This window comes from Pelodiscus sinensis, chromosome 26 (genome assembly GCF_049634645.1).
Source record: "Pelodiscus sinensis isolate JC-2024 chromosome 26, ASM4963464v1, whole genome shotgun sequence".
In the NCBI taxonomy this organism is placed as follows: domain Eukaryota; kingdom Metazoa; phylum Chordata; order Testudines; family Trionychidae; genus Pelodiscus; species Pelodiscus sinensis.
In genome coordinates, this window is record NC_134736.1 from 1,588,127 (window position 1) to 1,600,751 (window position 12,625).

The 12,625-nt window shown below is 56.5% G+C and overlaps 1 protein-coding gene across 2 annotated transcripts in view; it reads left to right on the top strand.

Annotated features, from left to right (window-relative positions):
* Nucleotides 1–12,625, top strand: part of DSCAML1 (DS cell adhesion molecule like 1) — a 261,125-nt gene that overhangs the window by 210,489 nt on the left and 38,011 nt on the right. For both annotated transcript variants that reach the window (XM_075909312.1, XM_075909311.1), the window contains exon 19: nucleotides 2,532–2,687. In XM_075909312.1, coding sequence (XP_075765427.1) covers nucleotides 2,532–2,687 — 156 coding nt within the window. The remainder of the gene's footprint in view (nucleotides 1–2,531; nucleotides 2,688–12,625) is intronic.

Sequence of the window (12,625 nt, forward strand, 5' to 3'; positions counted from 1 at the left end):
GAGGCACTCGCTCCGCAGGGGCCGTCCTGCCCCCACCCGGTACACGGAAAAATCCGCCTCCTGAGAATCAGACCTCCCAGGGGAGGTGCACTGAGCATCCTTCCCCTCTCTCTGAGCTGAGGTTTGCCTGCCAGCCCCTGCCTCTGGGGCAGCCTGCCCTTCCTCCCGCCCCAGCCAGTTAACCCTGGAAAGTCCCCGGTCCTGGGACCTGGTGCACTGAGCCCTCTTGTGGCCTCTTTGCCCACAGCGCTGGCAAGTTAGGCTTTGGGCTGTCTCTGTCCAGGGCCTGGCTGGTTCTCTGGGGCCCAGACGACCTGTTCCTTGGTCTCGCCCCGTAGTTGACTCCCTCCATCGCTCAGCCGAGATCCGGTCTCTGCGCGGTTCCCTTTCTCTCCGGGACTCCCGTTCACACCCGGACCGGCTCTCCGTGAACTCATCCGCCAGTCTCCCGGCCTCCTGGGGGTTCTCTGGTCTCCGGTCCTTGAGCCACAGCCTCAGTTTGGGTGGGCACGCTTCATAGAACTGCTCCATCATGACCAGCTTGAGCAGCTCCTCTGCGGTCTGGGCTCCGACTCCAGACACCCACTTGCGGCAGTATTGCGCCAGGCGGGAGGCCAGGTCCACACAGGTCTCCCGTGGCCCTTTCTGTACCCCCCGGAACTTCTTCCTGTACATCTCGGGGGTCAGCCCGAACTTGTGCAGCAGGGCCTCCTTGACTCGGTTGTAATCCCCTGGCTGTAGGTCCTCCAGCTGACTGAGCACTCCGGCCGCCTCCTGGCTCAGTGCGGGGATGAGCTCCTGCAGCCAGTCAGCTGGGGGAACCCGTTGCAGTCCACAGGCCCTCTCAAAGGCACTGAGGAACCCGTCTATGTCACCCATGTCCTTCAATTGGGCCACCACGAGCCTCTCCAAGTGGCTGGCAGCCCTGGGACCTTGGGGCCCATCCGCACTTGGCGCAGCCAGTACCCCGCCGGTTCTCCGCTCTGCCATGGCCAGCTCATGCTGCCGCTGCCTCTCTCGATCCTGGCGGTCCTTCTCTCGGTCCTCTACTTCCAATTCCCTGATCCGCAGCTGGATCTCCAGCCGCCGCAGCTCCGCTGGGCTGGCCCCTGCCCTAGATGGGCTACGGCTTGCAGGCCTCCCGGGAGACGCTGTCTCATCTCTCCGGTGGGTTCCAGCGCTCCTCCCCCTCTCTGAGCCTGACACACTCTCAGGGGGGGTCTGGCTGCTTCCCCTGGGGACAAGATCCTGGCCCTGTGGCTGGTCATTCTCTTCTAACTGAGCAATCAGCTGGGCCTTGGTTGCTTTCCGCACAGGCAAGCCCCTCTCTCTGCACAGCTCCACCAGCTCTGCCTTCAAGAGTCGGGCGTAGGCCATCTGCCCGCTGGGCCCCTCGGTGCAGACTCACCAGTCTAGTGCTGCAGCGCCCCACGATTCCCAGGAACCGCTTCGCTCTGTCTCCAGCACGCCTGGCTCCAGGGCTCTTGCTTCTACTGCGCCTTGTCGCTCGCCGCTGGAAGCTTCATCCACGGGGTGCAGTGCATCCCACTTCTGACACCAGTGTGACGGCGCGTTGGGGGTTCCCCGTCTCCTGCACCCCGAAATGGCACAAACAGACTGTACCAGCCAGTGGAATTGAGGGTGGTTTATTGCTCCTCCAGCACAGCGCAGCACAGATGTAATCTGGTCACAGGAACTGGGCTAGGATGCCTCAGGCCCCCTTGAGATGGGGGAGACTGGGCCCCTAAACTCCAGCTCCTCTCCCTAGGCTGTCTCATCCATCCTCACAGACAGCCACCAACCAACTCACTAACTTCCAGCCCTGCCCCCCAGCCAAGGCAGCATTCCACCTTCCTTTGTTCCTCTCCATGGGGGGTGTCTGGCCACTGGTTTGCATAGTGACTCATCCTGTTTTGCTGGGTCGTGGTACCCACGGCAGCCAGTGGGGGTTCCCCCAGAGCCAGCAGCATAGAAACCAGCCAGGTACCCCCACTACGTCACAACGTCACATGTGGAAATGGCCCTAAAGAGCCAGGATGCCAGGGGGGCCCTGTGTCACGTGGCAGAATAGAGCCCAAGGCCGCGCTGGCTTTGGAGGCTTCCGTGGTGGCAGGTTCGTGTGCTCGTAGTCTCTGGGGACGGTTGGGAATCTCCAAGCCGTGAGCCCCCAGATCGGAAGCTGGGCCCAGAAGCTGCAGGAATAACTCTGCACAGATGGGCGGGTAATGTGGGCTGTGACCCAGCTGGCTTCCCTGTCCCTCTGCCTGGCCTGAAAGCAACAAGGGATAGTTGTGCCCGGCTCAGACCCCTGGCCGCGCATGACAGGAGCACGCACTAGTCCTGCCAAGGGGGCCAGGCCACATCCTCGGGGCCAGTGTTCTCCCAGGTGGTTAATCAGCCCTGCCCACTCAGAGGCGCTGATAATCACCGGTGGAGCTCTGCTGCCCTGCAGCTCGGAGGGAACATTGCCTGTGACTGTCAGGAGCAAAGCAGCAGTCTGGTCCTGAGCCCCCCGGTTTGTTCCCCTGCAGAGTGGGGGGAGATGCACAACATCACCACCATGCGGGAGCGAGTGGAGCTGCGGGGGATGGAGAAGTTCACCAACTACAGCGTGCAGGTCCTGGCGTACACGCAGGCTGGCGACGGGGTCCGCAGCAGCGTGCTCTACATCCAGACCAAGGAGGACAGTGAGTGCCGCCCACGCACGGTGGGGCCCCAGGGAGGAGAGGAGAGGGTGTCGCGGGTGGGGGGAGGGCAAGAGGGTTGCTGGTACGGTGGAGAAGCGGGGCCGGCTGGGGCATGGTGGTGGGGGGCACGGGCTGTTTGTCCGGCGGGGGCAGGACATGCCAATGCTGCAAGGGGATGCCAACGCAGCAGAGGTGGCGGGGGGAAGACGCTATTGAGCCAGGCTGTCAAGGGCTTGTTGAACTCAGGAGCCGAGGAGAAGGCTGCCCTCGCCAGTGATGCCAGCCAGCGTCCCGGGGCAAATGCTGACTCAGCTGCCCCGCTCCGGTCTTCTCTAGCTGAGGAGCCCAGTGCCCGCTGTGCTGGGTCCCTCCCCTGCCATGGTGCCAGCCCTCTGGCCAGCGTGGAACAGGATGGGACCTGGGACTCAGGCTGAGCTGAATGTTCTTGCAGCTGGGTGGTTTGGGCCAGTCCCAGGGAAGGACACGGGAAGCCAGCGAGATGCCACAAAATATCACGGGTGCTGATCCGGAGCTCTCTAGGGGAGTGCGGGCAGGCACAGCTGGGGCTCTCCTTGCAGGGGGTTGTTTCTAATGCCTCAGGGCGCGTTGGGCACCCTTAGCCAATCTGTCCCTCCCAGCTCAGATCCGGCTGGAGAGCCGGGGTATCCCGCGGGAAGGCTTGAGTGCCAGATAGGGAGAGGGTGTCAGGTGGGGTGTCTGTCTGTCCCCGCTTGGCACTCGGTGATTGGCACTCAGGTCAGCTGGGGGCAGCTGTGATGACGTCCTGGCTGTTGTTCGAGATCCCTCCACATTTGCTGCCTCTGAGCAGTTGATTCCTTCCCGTGTCCTTCGTAAGGGAGCTGCAGCCCACGCAGCACACTTGGGTCTGAGCTGGATAGTTACACAGCGAGCCCTCCCTCCAAGAGATGCGGCACACTTGGCTCAGAGGCTCGGCTCGCCGCATGCTACCAGAGGAAGGGGGGACGTTATGGATTTTAGCACCTGTGCGCGCTCCCCTTTCCTTGGCTGAGAGACTATTAACACGTGTTAATTAGAATGAGGAAGATTCAGCTGTGAGTGAGTCATTAGCAATGAATAAAACAGCCAAGATGTTCCCAGGCCCCAGAATCAAGACTGACAAATTAGGACTCACAAGGATGGGGCAGGAGTTTAAGCTGATTCGGTTCCTTCCTCCGGCGTTAGGAAGTGATGCGCAGCCCCAGTTGCAGAATGCTGACCTGCTTCCCTGGCAGCCTGGGGACGGAGTCGAGCTCTGGTCTGGTCGCCATGCAGTGTGTGCGGGAGCGGTGGGGGGGTTGTGTGGAGTGGTGGGTGGGGCACCCCGCCTCGGCCGACGTGACTGCAGCTCGTGCAGAGCCCATCTCCTGGACGTGGTACGCTCCAAATAACGCTTGGGTCTCCCCTCCTTCCCCCCGAGTAGTGAGAATCAGAGCAAAGGAAAAAGACAAAGGCGGCCACTTGGGCAGATTTCTGGTTGCCTTTTGGGGCTAAGCTTCTGGGCGGGTTATAGGTCTGTGCTCAGAAAGGGACGTTCTCCTGCTCCTCCTCATCACCCCAATGTCATTACCTCACAGACACTAACCTTCCCCTACCCCCACTCTGTTCTAAAATCTGATTTGTCAATTTCACATCTGTTCATTTTTTTGATTGTACCCTTTGGTATATAGGGTTGTACCAATTTTCTTCCACTATTTGATCTGAGGAAGTGGGTCTGGCCCACGAAAGCTCATCACCTTATAAACCATCTTGTTAGTCTTTAAAGTGCTACATAGTCCTGTCTTTTGTTTCAGCTGCACCAGACTAACACGGCTGCATCTCTATCACCATCCCACCTGATATGTGCTCCAAGTAGTCTCAGGCGCAGTAAGGGCTGTCTTCCTCCCCAGGGTTTCCCAACCGATGGGTTGGGACCCAAATATGGGTTGTGGGTCCCCAGGTGTCTCCCCAGGAGCCATTCACACATTTTTTTGAATTGCCCTGGGTCACCAAGTCTTCCTGAATTGTCAGAATGGGTCCCCATCTGGAAAAGATTGGGAACCACTTGAGTCTAGGCTGGTCTGTCTCCGCAGCCACCAGCCTTCCTGCAATAGACTTTCCTCTTTCAGCTTCCTCCATTCCAGCAGAGCAAACCTTCCAGGCTAGTCTAGTTAGTGCTGTGTGAGCCCAGCTCTGTTAGAGAAAGGGTGTGCCTCCTCCCAGGTAGGTACACATACCAAAACCAGAGTGTGAGTGTGAGTGTGAGTGTGTGTACAGATGCATGGATCCACATCCACCCTTCTTATCTGAATAGAAAAAGATACAATTTTTGGATGCATAAGAAATGGGTAGAAGTTGACACTGAAACCTACGTCTTAGGAAACGGTGGGTTTGGAGTACTGTGTCCTGTTCTAGTCGCCCTATCTCACCATGCATAAAGTGCAGACAGAAATGTTTGAGATGGAAATAACTGGCACCCAGAGATCTTTGATCAGTTCAGAGAGACGAGATAGAAGTGGTGTACACCAGAAACTTCTGTTCACCCTTTTTCCTAATAGAAAGGCAATAGGGTATTTATTAAAACTGAAAGGCTGCGTCTAGACTGGCATGATTTTCCAGAAATGCTTTTAACAGAAAAGTTTTCTGTTAAAAGCATTTTCGGAACAGAGCGTCTAGATTGGCAGGACGCTTTTCCACACAAGCACTTTTTGCGGAAAAGCGTCCGTGCCAATCTAGACGCGCTTTTGTGCAAAAAAGACTCGATCGCCATTTTCGCGATCGGGGCTTTTTTGTGGAAAACAAATCTGAGCTGTCTACACCGGCCCTTTTGCGCAAAAGGGACTTTTGCCTGAACAGGAGCAGCATAGTATTTCCGCAAGAAGCACTGATTTCTTACAGTAGGAAGTCAGCGTTTTTGCGGAAATTCAAGTGGCCAGTGTAGACAGTTGGCAAGTTTTTCTGGAAAAGCAGCTGATTTTCTGGAAAAACTGGCCAGTCTAGACACAGCCAAAGGGAAGAAATTTGTAACGGAAACAGAAGCACTTCTTTGCACAGTGCAAGAGTAACATGCAGAGCTCCTTGCCACAAGGTATCACAGGCTGAGCTCCTGGGGGTTCAAACAGGATCAGATGGTGGCATTGCTGAAACATTCAGCTATGCCGCTGTCAGAAGAGGGGGTTGTGGGCAGTCATGTCTAGTAGTTAGAGTCCAAATGCTTGAGCTAAGGCTCAAGAATGCATTGCAGCCAGGAATCAGAGCCAAGGGTTGGAACCACATTCCCTGGAGGCAGGGAAGAGAGCAGGAGCAAGGCTCGTTCTGCGGCAGGAGTGAGGCTGGGACAGGACTGGGACAAGGCGGCGAGCCGGGCAGGGTCTTGGCTGGGTTCAGGGCAGAAGCAGGGAGTGCAGTGAGGGGTTCAGGGAGACAGAGAATCCATGGGCATGTTGCATTGAGCTGCTACAGCTCTTGGGCTTCAGGGCAAGCCAACTGCCAAAGCCAATCGGGCGCTTCTGCTGCAACCTATCTGTCCCTGCTGGCTGCTTACCACTGGGGCAGGAGCCGGGGCAGCTGCGGCTGCTCCTTCCTGCTAGCTATCGAGGGAGGCACCCTCCTGAACCCAGGCGTAAGCAAACGGCCGAGTGCTGGGATGCATAGCGCCCGTGCCAGGCTATTGCCTGAGGATCCACTATGGAGCTCTGGAGAGGAGGTGCTGCTCACCCTGCCATTCTGGTGCCTCCATCTCTGACGAGGGAAGTGTAATGCACAGATCAGCGCACTGTGCTCACCTGCTTGCTCCCAGACAGCCAGTGGAGGGACTGTCACTTCATACGGGGGTCAGGGAGAGCAGAGTTTGGCCTCCAATTTATAGGAGTTGTCCCCTCCCTGGGACGGAGGGAGACAGCCTTGCCCCAGATAGTCCCCCTGCCACACAGCTGCAACCCCATGGCCTGTAGGCAAACCCACGTTGTATAGTCATCGCAGTGGGAAGGAAGTACATTAACTCTTGGGCTGGCAGAGACAGGAGAGCCAGGAATCCCAGAGCTCCTAGCTGGCCTGCTGCCCTCAGCTCCAGGGTGGGAGCCGCATGGAGTTAGAGATACCTCCTCAGTTTCTCACCAGCCAGCTCCCCCCACGCTGCCTACGTGGACAATTAAACTGCGCTGCCTTTCGACAGTGTGGCGAGACTCGGGCGGTGTTGAGAAAAGGGGTGAATCCTCGTAAAGCTGCCCCTTCCCCACGCCATGTCCCGGGACGCTGGATGGGTCCCAGATAAAAGTTCCCTTCAAATCTCCAGAAAGAGAAGACAAAATGGCACTTGAGGAATTTCCAGAGTCTACTCAAATAGACGCTTCACTCTGCTTCAGGGGCCCCTTTCAGTGGGGAGGGGGGGCAGCGTCCTTCAGCCACAGGCACAAAAAGGCTCCGCTAGTTTAAACGAAAGAGGAATAAGACCTGGGAGGTGGCGAGGCCAAGCCATCGGTCCAGAGGCGGGGGAGGGGGCGTGCGCATCTTTTTCCGGTGACTTTTTCTTCACTTTTGCAGCAGTTTCCTTCTTGCATGTGTCCTCTTGTGCAATTGGTCCTGAGCTGCTAGAAAGAGAGAAAGTCAGAGAGGGGAGGGAGGGTTTTTTGACTCTGTTCTTTGAGTGTAATTGTGGCGTATAACTGCTTTCTGATGTCTCCCCCTCTCCTATGTTTCAGCTCATCTTTGTCAAGCAAGCCTGAGCTCTTGCAATAGAACTAATCACTTCTTTTTTTTTCTTCCTCAATGCTCTGAGGTTTCTTGCCTAATATCCTTTTGCCCAGTTAATTCAAGTCTGCACACGTACCTCCCACTTCGGACCTTTCTCAGTCATTGTAAAGTGCTTTAGTAGTTTCCTGCCCAGTAGTTTTTGTCATGCCTCCATTCTTTTTTCCCAAGTGTATTCCATATAAAATTCTCCTCTACACTGTGTCCTACCCCTCTGCGCTGTGTGCGCGATCTCCCACGGTTTCTATCTCACTTCTCCTGCGTTGGCAGAATCACCTAGCCCCAGTACAATTCCTCATCAGCTCAGCCCTCCTCATTATTCCTTCCCCCACAGGGGCCCTCTTTCTGGCCAGCACAACCCTCTGCAGTGATTTTGCCATCCAAGCCCCCTGTCCAGCCAGCATGACCCTCGCCCCAGTTTCTCCCAGCCGGGCCCTGCTTCCTTGTCAGCACAAGCCACTTCAGTCATTTTCCCCGTCAGTTATTTCAGACGAGTCCAGGCAACCTGCCTCGGAGATTTCCCGCCCTGGGCCTCCTGCCTGTCACCCGTACCTGCCTCCAGCTGTTTTCCCACCCTCCGCCCTGTCAGCGCCAGCCACCTCCGTTTTCTCGCACCCGGCCCCTTCTGCCCAGTGTGCACAAGCCACCTCTGGGCTTTCCTCAGCCGCCTCAGTGGTTTTCCCGCCCACGGCCTCCTGCCCGTCAGCCCAATTCATCTCTGTTTTCCTGCCTCGTGCCACCTGCCCTGTCAGCTCAGCCCACTTCATTGGTTTCCTGCCCCTCCTGCGCTGTCAGCACAACCCGCTGCCCTGCTTTTCCTGCTCATCGGCTGGCCCCACCTCCAGGCTTCTCCCACCATGACTGCCTGCCCTGTCAGCGCTGGCCACCCCCACTGGTTTTCCTGCCCAGTGCTCTACCCTGTCACGTCAGCTCAGCTCACCCAGGTTGGATTCCCCACCCAGTGCCTGGCCCTGTCAACTGGAGACACCTCCGGCCCACGGCCTCCTGCCCGTCAGCCCAATTCATCTCTGTTTTCCTGCCTCATGCCACCTGCCCTGTCAGCTCCGCCATCTGGCCCCCTCGCCCTGTCAGAGCCAGTCACCTCCCCTGGCTTTCCTGCCCTGCACCTCTGCCCTGTCAGCGTGTGCCAGCCGGGGGGCTTTTGCGCCTCAGTCAGTCTAGCGTGTGGATTCCCAATCTAGGAAGCTCTTTAGAGAGGGCAGGGGGCCTGGAGCTCCCCCCCCCCCCCAAGGAACGTTGCTGGGTTTTCCCCCTCGCTCCTTGATAAAGGAGGGGCAGAGTTTGCTGCACTCTCCTCACTCTGGCTGGGGAGTGCAGGGGGCAGATGAACCTGGACTGCCCCATCCGGGAGACATGCACCTCTCCCTTGGCTGTGCCTGTGGGAACTACAGCGGCCATGGAGAGGCGCTTCTCATCTGGCCCCAAGGCGCTGCCGTGAGAGAGGACTGGGGTGGTTCTCTCCCCAGGGCGGCCTGTGCACTGCATCCCTCACCCCGAGGAATTATTCAAATGAAGCTGGGACGTTCTCGTTTCATTTTCTGAAAAACAGAAACTAATTGAGTTACAGACTCGAGCAACGTCGCCGTGTAGCTCTTCTGGTATTTGTAATAAAACTAATATAAAGTGAACACTTGCTTACTTCACGTTGTGTTGTAACCGAAATCAGTGGACCTGAGAGTGGAGGAAAACCATCCAAAAGATTTATAAGAAATGTAGATTGGTATTCTGTTCTGAACAGAGCGATTAAACCAGCATTAATTGAGACAATTCTTCTAATCTCACAGTTAATTGCTATTCTGTTTACTCGTTTGACAGTTCTACTTAGGACTAAATCAAGAAATCTGGGTGCAGCTCTGAATGTTAGGACCTCCGTGGCTGAGGGGTTGGGAGCCAGGCAATGCAGTTTCCTACATTACTGCTGTCATGGGAGGCGTCTTTAGTCTAAACACGTGGACAGGAGCAGGGTTTGGCTCAGGAATGTTAGTGGAGAGAGGAGGTGTCTGTACCTGGGGTGGGGGGCTGTCTGCTCTGTACCCCGGTGCCCCCCTGCGCTGTGATGTGTGGTTCCCACTGACTCACCCACATGTGGTGTAGTGTCAGTACCTTGCTGGTCGCTGTGGTTGCACTGTGGATGACACTGGCCTCTGCCTGTGAGCACTGCCCAGCAGGTGGGCTGCCTACGTCACTAGACAAAGACCCAACTGGTCAGACCGGTTGAGGGCAGCCAGGGAACTAAGGAAGGGAGTGTGCGGGGGAAGGGGCAGTTGCTGGCTGGAAAACATGGAGGAACAACCTAAGCTGAGATCTGAGGGTCTAGGGGGAGGGGGGCGATGGACCCCCTAACCTCGGGGTCTGAGGCATCCTGGCCTTGACTCCTCTAGCCACATGACGTCTGTGCTGTACCCTGGAGAAGCAATAACCCCTCTCTACGCCACTGACTGGCGGAGCCTGTTCTTGCTGCTACGGGGCTGCAGGACCGGGGGGGAACCCCGACACGCCATCACAGAGGGCGCGATGGATCCAGTTGGAACTTTGCTACTGAGTGCAGCAGTCTCAGGAATCCTCCTGCACTTAGCTGCTTTGCCCAGGCTTGGCTCTTTTGTATGTGCATGATCCTCCCTGCCATGCTGAGAGTCTTGGCATGCAGGAGGCAATGGGTCCGGGGACTCACTGGACTGCCTGGTGTGAACTCCCTGTGCCTCTGGTAAATGACAGCAGGGCCCAGCCCTTCACTCCATGGAGGCCTCTAATCTCCCTGCTTGTACCTCTGTCCAGTGATCCTGCAATTGGCAGCAGATAGCAGTGAGCCCCTGCAGTGTGGGGCTTGCCTAAAGACCATCTCTGGCAGGTCCTGCTGCTCTTTCTGCGAGAGGCAGGAGTTTGCCTCGGAAGTCCTTAGAGACCTATCCCTTCCCCCAGCCTTCTCTCTTCTACAATCTGCTGCTTAGCCAGCCAGCTGTCACCCTCATCCCAGATGTGGCTGCATTTCAGCGGTGCCCTTTGTGTAGGGTTGGAATGCATTTTGGGATCCGTGGTGCTGTACAAGTGCAGGAGGGGTTGCAGCTCTGGGCCTGGGGCGGCACAGCACTTGCTAGGGTCGTGTTGATCAAAAACCAGACTTTTGTTGCTGATCCTGCATGGTCCTTTCTGCAGTTGATACGTCTACATTTTCAGCTCAGTGGGCAATCAGTTTACTGGCTGATGTGGTGCCAAGTTGCTCCTTACAGCTTTAGATTCCTGCAGGCTGAAATCTGTCAGGGGCTCTCTGGACAAGCATATGTTTGTTAGTTATGCAGATATAGTGCACTTCAATCTGAGCATCTAACCCCATGGAGCTGAGAGAGGCAGCCCTGCCCTGCTGGTGACCAGTCCTCCTTCCCGTCAGAGGAAGAGAACCCAGCTAGATGAACATGAGAACTGGCTCAGACCAAAAGTCCATCTAGCCCAGTATCCTGTCTTCTGACAGTGGCCAGCGCCAGAGGGAATGAACAGAACAGGTCATAATCACATCCTATCACCCATTCCCAGCTTCTAGCAGACAGGCTAGGGACATCCCTGCCCATCCTGGCTAACAGCCATTGATGGACCTGCCCTCCATGGATTTATCTAGCTCTTTTTTGAACCCTGTTAAAGTCCTGGCCTTCACAACATCCTCTGGTGAGGAGTTCCACAGGTTAAATGTGCATTGGATGAAGAAATGCTTCCTTTTGTTTGTTTTAAACCTGCTGCCTATTAGTTTCATTGGGCGACCTGTAGTTCTTGTTTGTTATGAGCTGAAGGGCATCTGAGGAGGTTGAGGCGTAAGGAAGACAGGGTTGTGAGCCAGGGGGTGCAGAGAGAAGAGGCGCCGTTATAAGAAGCAGGCGAAGGGGGAAAGAGGGGGTTTTGACAGGATACGAGCTGAAGAAGCAGAGGCCAGAAATGGCTGTCTCCAGCATTAACACGGGAGAGCGTTGCCTGCTGGGGGCGTGAGGCAGAGGGAGAAGGGTGATGGCAAGTGTCTATAGGGAGGGAAGTGTGAGACTCAAGAAGTAGATTTGAGAGCAGCCTTCAACTTCCTGAAGGGGGTTCCAAAGAGGCTGGAGAGAGGCTGTTCTCAGTGGGGGCAGATGGCAGAACAAGGAGCAATGGGCTCAAGTTACAGTGGGGGAGGTCTAGTTTGGATATTAGGGAAAACTATTTCCCTAGGAGGATGGGGAAGCACTGGGCTGGGTTCCCTAGAGAGGTGGTGGAGTCTCCATCCCTAGAGGTGTTTCAGTCCCAGCTTGACAAAGCCCTGGCTGGGTTGATTTAGTTGGGTTGGTCCTGCCTTGGGCAGGGGGCTGGACTTGGTGACTCCTGAGGGCTCTGCCAGCCCTGGGATTCTAGGGTTCTAGGGTCTGGAGAGGTCTGTGCTTTGGGTTGTGGGGGAGATTTGGACGCATACGAAACAGTGCAGTAAAAATAACCCAAGCCCAGCCCCCTGCTGCCAAAGCCATTAGCACTTGGCGAAATAAACACTTTTTTTAAAAGCTCTGGTTATTTAAATATTTACATGTCTGCCTGGCCTACTTTAATTCCATTACCTAGTTGGAGTGTGTTCCTGGGACCGCGCTGTCCTTGGGCAGGGAACAGGAGACAGGGGCCCTGGCTCCCTCGGCTGCCTGTCTTCGGAAAGCACCAGATGCTGGGCAGGCACATTAGGGTAGCGCAAGGATAAGCCAGTCGGGCATGTTAGTGGATTAAGGAGACAGACATTAAAAGCCAATCACGGCTTCTAACTACGAGCGTGCGCTGGAATGAACTCTCCTGCCTCCGGCTTGGCCAAGCGCAGGGGCTGCCCTCGGTTAGAGGTGGCTACGTGGTTTCTGTCCTCTCCCAGGCTGGAGCCTGCACACGAGTAGACCCAGCATCTTGCAAAGAAAGGTCTGTGGGGAGAGATGCAGGAGGGGCCGCCTCCGCTCCCCTTGCCCTAGCCATAGGGCTGGGGGCCCAGTGACCCCAGCAAGGAGCCCGCAGCTGCGATTCTTAGGCTCCACTGCTAGCTCACTCTCTCATCCGCCCCTCTGCAAAGCTCGGGCACGCCCTGCGCGTGACCCGTGTTTGAGGGGGCTGGCTGTGGTTTGGAAAGTGCTTTGTGATCCTGGGCCGGGTAGTGTCCTTGCACTGGAGGTGGGAGGGAGGGCTTGTGG